Genomic DNA, 7,299 nt, shown 5'->3' with positions numbered 1-7,299 from the left:
CTTAGGATTTATTCCAAACTCTTTAGCACAAAAGGCTAAACATGATTCAGCCCCTGTCTAGACTTGATAATAGATTTCCTAAAGATTATAATCAATATCTTTTTCATTTCTGCATTTATTTAGTACCACATCTTTCATTTTTTACACTTGGCACATAGAAACAGACAAAGTAGCCATATATTTTAAATAAAGGAATACATTAATATTGGTGTAATTTCCCAAGCTAGTGAATAGATATTATAACCATGGTAAAAGCAGAGGAGTAACCAGAAACGTTTTTTAATTACATATTTTTTTTGTTATAAAAGGATGGGATATCTACTCCTGCAGTTAATAGTCCTCTGTACACTTCTGTGGTAATTGAGACCCTACTACAGTTGATGGTACCCTATCCCAATCTTTCCTAACACTTCATAGTACCCTATACCAGATAATAATAGTCTGTTCCTAGGGTCTAGATGAAAGTAAAGGATTACTCACACAAAATTAGAAGTTAAAATAATGAACTTAATATAGAACAAACCCTATCATATCTAAGATAACAAATATCCCAAAGCAGCACCCAGGGATGTTAGACATTCATTATGTTTTTAAATCATCTAATTATACATAATTTTACACTAATCTAAATCAAGCAATTTTTACTTTGGCATACATAACTCAAATATAAACACCTCAATAATTGTGTATAAAAGACCAAAGAAGCCATCAGCCTTTGAACACTGTTTTCCTTTGACATTACAGCTACCCACAAACAAGAGGAACATTTCTCCTAACGCCATGTCTCTTCGATTTTCTGGTGGATCCAGGCATATTTGCTTACGGCCTGGAACTGGATCAGCTGGACCATCCAACGGAGGCACACGCTTTGCAGGCAGCAATGCATGTGGCAGCTCGGTTGCTGGAAGTGGATTTTCCTTGGGAGGAGGCTTGGGCAGTGTACCCGGTGGGAGTCATGCCGGTGGTGCCCTTGGAAATGCTGTCTGTGTTGGCTTTGCTGCGAGTGAAGGGGGACTTCTCTCTGGAAATGAGAAGGTGACCATGCAAAATCTTAATGACCGCTTGGCATCCTACCTGGATAGCGTGCGAGCTCTGGAGGAGGCAAATACTGAATTAGAGAGAAAAATCAAGGGTTGGTATGAAAAATACGGACCTGGATCTTGCCGAGGACTTGATCATGACTACAGCCGATACCATCTAACAATCGAGGATCTTAAGAATAAGGTAAGGAATCGTAAATTTGGAATTATTCGAAGTATTTAAAACCAAGAAATGCTGAGCCAATAGGTGGTGTGAAGTTTAAAGCGCTGAATCCTACATGGCCGACTGCATAAGTTCTAGACCTGGAGCTGGAAAATCATGCCAGATGTGTGTGCACACATGCCTGGAATCCTGAGAGGAGACTGGAGGAGAAAGGAGGCAGTATGGTCACCCCTCGCCCCCCGGTTGTGATTTCTCACTTTCCATGTCTCTCTCTCTTTCTTATTCTCTGTCTCTCTCTGGCAGGCACACATACCCTATAACAAATCATTTTTTAAAAAAAGAAGAAGAAGTACTTAGCAAAAGACAAAGAATGACAACAGAGAATGCTTCACAATTGTTATCTGTAGCTTGTATTAGATTAACTTACTTTTTATTTATTTTGATAAATAATACTTCCTATTACTAAAAAATAAGCACTTTGATTCATTGATTTGATGCAATTAAAATGTTAAAGTTCTAGTGTTTATTTTGAAATATATTCACAGATTTGAAGGCATTTTATTCTAAAAACTATATGGTTATGTGAGAAGAAATAATCCCATATCGCTCTCTCTCTCTCTTTTTTTTTTCCAGTTTTTGCTATAAGGCACATGCACTTACTGGAGAGAGAGAGAGAGAGAGAGAGAGAGAGAGAGGGAAAGTAAGAAATCATCCCCCAGGAGGGATGGCCATACTGCAATCCCTTCTCCTCCATTCTCTTCCAGGATTCGGGGCATGAGGACACACACACCTGGCATATTTTTCAAGCCACCAGGTAGAGGACTCGAACTGTGTATTCAGCCATGTGAAACCCAGATGCCTTAACTACCACACCACTTGGCTGGCCTACTATATCTCTAATTTTTAAATATTACATAAAGAAGTAAGATTTTTATTAAAAGAACTATTTATTTATTTAATTCCATTTGTTATTATAATTTTTTTAATTTGAGCAGAAAGAGAGAAAAGAAAAGAAAGCAAGCCGCCAGGTCCAGGACTCACACCGTGGTCAGCCATGTGGGAATCCAGCACCTTTAACCACCATCCCACCTGCCAGCCCCAGGAAGAAAATTTTTATGCAAAAACTCAATTGTATAAAATGTTGTATTTCATGAAATAATAAATTATAAGAGCTAATTTATTTGTGTTCTCCCTTTTGATTTCTTCTAGGTTATCTCTTCCACTACTGCTAATGCTAATGTCATTCTACAGATTGATAATGCCAGACTGGCCGCTGATGATTTCCGGCTAAAGTAAGGGATAAAAAAGTAATCTTGCTCTAGAAAAAACTTCCTATCTATTTAATCTGTTCAATAAAATTTAAACTTCATTCCAAGCAGAATAAACTATAACCTAACAGATTAAAGAAACAAGGGATTTACAATACTACAGCCAACTACATTCACAACTTACCCATATTTATTACGTTCTTAGTACAGAATATCGATGTATGTCTACACCTGCCTGAAATAGGGCCACGCACAAAGTAGATGTTTGACCACTATTCATTGACTAAATGAAAATATTAACTAAGATAAAATTCTAAAATGATCTACTTTTATTTAACGGGGATATACTATCAGAATTGTTTGATTAAATAACTTTTGATGGTCCTGCACAGAACAGGGTGGGTGGATAGGAGAGGACTTTCTGTTTATATTTTCGTAATAGTTAGTCTTAATTCAATATCTAATTTTCAGTGTAAAGCAATTGATGTTTTATTTTTCACTTCTTTGAAGAAGTCTAACTTGCACTGAAATTTATTTAAATGGCCTCCCCAAGGTATGAAAATGAGCTTACCCTTCACCAAAATGTAGAGGCAGACATCAATGGATTACGGCGTGTCCTGGATGAGCTGACCCTCTGCAGAACTGACCAAGAACTGCAGTATGAATCCCTGAGTGAAGAGATGACCTATCTCAAGAAGAACCATGATGCGGTAGGAGAAGCTTTACTTACAATTCTGCCCATTCTAAATACTTGTGGATGCGGTAGGAGAAGCTTTACTTACAATTCTGCACATTCTAATTAGTTGTGGGGCAGGCACTACAATTACAATATAGTAATTCATACTCCTTATAATAATTCACTCATGCCAAGGGATATAAAGAAATAGTTTCATTTCTCCCACTCTGCTCCTCTAATCCCACCTCCCCCAAGGTAGTAAATACTAACAATTTGATCTGGATCCTTCCATCTGAGACTGATCAATAATCTATTTAAAAGTAATATGTTACTTTTCCATTAATATAACCATTTTTCTTTCCATTGGGCTATTTCTTGCATTCAAATAGGCCTATCTTGAAATCAGTCTACTCACAAATGACCTCTCTCCAGAAATGTGTCAGTGTTTTTCTCCACCTAATGAGCCCAACTTTACTTGAATGTCGAACCCTATAAAATAGTAAACTCATTCTTTGACATGTAATACCAGCTTCAGTTCTCTAAGAGGGAGCTGGGAAATCTTCCAAAAGTAACTGCAAAAGTCACCAAAACAAGAGATGACAATTTTTGAGAAAATACCCTCTAATAGGGAGTGACCTTTTATTGGCTAGAAAGGAGTAAAACACCAACTCTACTTATGCCAAATGAGGAAATTATGGAAAAGGAAAATTAGACAAGAAAAAAATAATAAATAAATAAATAAAACAAGGAGAGGGGGCCAAATGGTGGCACGGTGGTAAAAACACAATACTGAGAGGCTGACCCACTTGGGAAGGCTCCAGAGTTCAGTACACCAGCCATGCGTGTGCTGAGGCCAAAGGTGGATTGCAGTGTCAAGAACCCATCAGGACCAGCAGTTAGCGTAATGGCTATGTCGCTGGACTCCCACATAGTCGACTGCGGTTTGCGTCCCGGACCCAGTGGCTTAAACTCACGCCAGGCACGTGTGCATGCGTGCCCAAGATCCCAAGAGGAGAATAGAGGAGAAGGGATTGCGGCGTGGCCATCTACCCTGGGGGGTGATTTCTGGCTGTCTATCTCTCTGTCTCTCTCTGTCTGGCGAGCGCACACGCCCTATAGCAAAATAAAAAAAAAAAAAAAAAAAAAAAAAAAAAAAAAAGGCAAGAACCCATCAGAAGTACTGTCTTCTCTTTCTCTCTCTCTTTATCGCTTTCAGTCTCTTTTTCTCTTGCTCACAGGTAACATAAATAAACTCTTGAAAAAGAGAAAGAAAGAAACAAGAGAAAGAAACAGTTGTTTTCATTCTTTTTTCCTCCCACATTTTATTGATTCACAAAAGTTCTTAATTAACCTAACTACTTTCAATAGCAAGTTCAGCTGATAAATACATATCTGTGAATATATGTCTGACTTTAGGTGTGAAACTCTGAGTGGAATGAATATATTATAATGTAGTACCTAGTTGATGCTATATAGCTGAACTACGGTCATTAAAAAGGTATTTTTAACTTATTTTTTAATTTCTATAGAAGCAGTTTTAGTTTTAATAAATCAAAGAAATACTAAAAAACTTTGCTTAAAACTTAAAGCCAGGAAAGGGGTTAGGATTCTGTTCAAATAGTAGGTACATGAACCTAGTGGCAGTTCAAGACAGGACAGAAATCCTTAAAACCAGAAAACAAAGCCTAGAAGAAAATCAGCAATGTTTTAGTCAAAAGTCATAAAACTCTATTTCACCAGTTTTCATGTACTTAATCTATATTCTGTTGTGGGCTGATCTTCCCAATTAAATTCTGGGATATAATATTCAACTCCAGACTTGTGTCTACAATCAAGTTGGCCATTTTCTTAGTTTTTGTACTTTTATTTCTGTGTGTCTGTATTTAATTTTCCTGGTATAACACTCCTTTGAAGTTCTTCTTGGAGATCTGGTCTGGCATTGGTAAATTCTTTCAGGTTTTGTTTATATGAGAATGTTCTTGTCTTTTCTTCTTATATGAAGGATAATCTTCCTGGGTATAGTATTCTTGGTTGAAATTGTGGGAGGAGAGTGGGAAATGGAAGAGGGTGAGAAATAGGAGGAAATATATATATACATACACATATGAAACTAGAAATGGAAAGTTATTGATGATAACATGTATGATTAAGCCACTGTGCAGTATATTCTAGATCGAAAATCACATTTTGTATGCTGTGACAATGCTCAGTGAATGAATGTAAATTTAATTAATTTAATTTTTTTAATTAAAAAAAAAGAAACAAGGAAAGGGAAGAATCACAGAGCTCAGCAATGGAAGTATCAGACCACCAGTGAGGACTGGCAGGAGAGTGAAAAGCAAACCTTGCCTTAAAAGGTGACATTAAAAAAAAGAAATGGGGCCAGAAGGTGCCATAGTGGTTAGGGTGCAGGATTCCTGCATGGTCAACTGCAGTTCATTTCCCAGACCCAGTAGCTTAAAACTCAGACCCATTGAGAGAGGGTCCTTCTGAAAGCACTGAATAGTGGCAAAAAATCTCTCACATCTCAACACCTCCTGAGAGTATTATTCACCACACTCCTGTGACCAATGTCCACAGGATAACGTCAAGCCATGCAATTTTCAAACTTTCATAGCAACGAGAATTTTTCTTCACATAGATTCTTACTCAAAACCCCGAAGTATAGAAGTAAATTAATCACAATTCCCTTGGGTGATGTAAATCTTTTTCTTCTGATAGACACTGGAAAGTCACCAGTCTAGGGTCATAAAAAGTTTAAGAAAGCAGAGATATCAATGTCTCAAAAGCAGTTAAAATGAAAAAGGTTAACTTCATAGAGAACTACCTTCAGGTCACTGATACACTGATTTGTCGAGAAATCTGTTCTCTAGCTCCTCAGAATTGAGAGGCTATACAGCGAAATGTAGCTGCTAAGACCAAACACTCTGGAGCCAGAGTACCATGATCAAATCCCTGAGCTTCAAATTCTAGCCCTTACTCTGAGTACTAAGTAATGTAGGTGTGTTTCTTCACTTCTCTGTGCCTCAGTTTCCTGAACTGTATAATAAGTCTAATAATAGGACCTACCAGAGAGACACTGAAAGGTTTGAATAAGTTCATGTATATAATAGAACAGTGTCTGACATGTAAGAAGCACTTGTTAGGTAATAGTTGTTAGCCCTAAAGAGAAAACTTCGAGACAGTTAGGATTTCTATTTTTATTTATTTATCTATTTTGCTCGGTTCTATTCCCATTAATCAGACATTTAGTCAATATCTCAGTGAGTCAATGTGTCTTTCAATATGTTAGATAACTCTCTAGTCTGTGTATTCCTTTTTCATTTGAAAAGATTAAAAAAAAATTCTCTCGTGACTATCTTTTGTAGTGGTATTCATTAACAAATAACCAATTAAACAAACAATTGGCATGAATACAGATCAAATAAGTCAATTCACAAGTGTTATGCCATAAAATTACACACTTGACCACAAACTTTGAGACATAAAGTAGCACCTTTGGAAGCTTCTCAGACTGCGTGTGCCCCTGAAGTCACACCCGTGTTTGTCTCCAGGAGATGAAGGCTCTGCAGTGCGCAGCCGGAGGTAACGTGAATGTGGAGATGAACGCTGCTCCCGGAGTGGACCTCACAGTTCTGCTGAACAACATGCGAGCGGAGTATGAGGCCCTTGCTGAGCAGAACCGCAGGGATGCAGAAGCCTGGTTCAACGAAAAGGTGAGGTCAGGCCAACCAGCCCCTCCAGAAACCCCCCACCATGCGGGTACATATTCCATCTGACACCCCATCATGCCCATCTCCCAGAGTGCCACTCTGCAGCAGCAGATCTCCGACGACGCTGGTGCAGCCACCACCGCCAGAAACGAGCTGACCGAGATGAGGCGCAGCCTGCAGACCCTGGAGATCCAGCTGCAATCCCTGCTGGCAACGGTGGGTGACAGCGTTGGTCAGCCTGATTATTAGGTTCTAAAAAGCCTAGGAGAACCCCTTTTCTTCCCTATTAAAGGTTATCCACAAATATGTAGAGTGGAAGAGGGCACGGAAAGCAGACCCAGAGATGCTTAGAAAGAGACAGAGCTTTTTCTTCCTCCTTGACATCACTGAGAATTTTCTTCCTGGCTGGTGCTCAGTTCCTCAGTTGATAAAAATAACA

General features: G+C 38.5%; 1 protein-coding gene across 1 annotated transcript in view; it reads left to right on the top strand.

Moving 5' to 3' along the window:
* The first annotated feature begins 780 nt into the window (after positions 1-780).
* KRT28 (keratin 28) overlaps positions 781-7,299 on the top strand; it is a 9,737-nt gene continuing 3,218 nt past the window's right edge. Inside the window, exons 1-5 of the mRNA XM_006156035.2 lie at positions 781-1,224; positions 2,413-2,495; positions 3,025-3,181; positions 6,702-6,863; positions 6,951-7,076. Coding sequence (XP_006156097.2) covers positions 781-1,224; positions 2,413-2,495; positions 3,025-3,181; positions 6,702-6,863; positions 6,951-7,076 — 972 coding nt within the window. The remainder of the gene's footprint in view (positions 1,225-2,412; positions 2,496-3,024; positions 3,182-6,701; positions 6,864-6,950; positions 7,077-7,299) is intronic.

This window comes from Tupaia chinensis, unplaced genomic scaffold, assembly GCF_000334495.1.
Source record: "Tupaia chinensis unplaced genomic scaffold, TupChi_1.0 Scaffold000477_1, whole genome shotgun sequence".
Classification (NCBI taxonomy): domain Eukaryota; kingdom Metazoa; phylum Chordata; class Mammalia; order Scandentia; family Tupaiidae; genus Tupaia; species Tupaia belangeri.
This window is presented reverse-complemented; position numbering and strand designations above follow the sequence as displayed.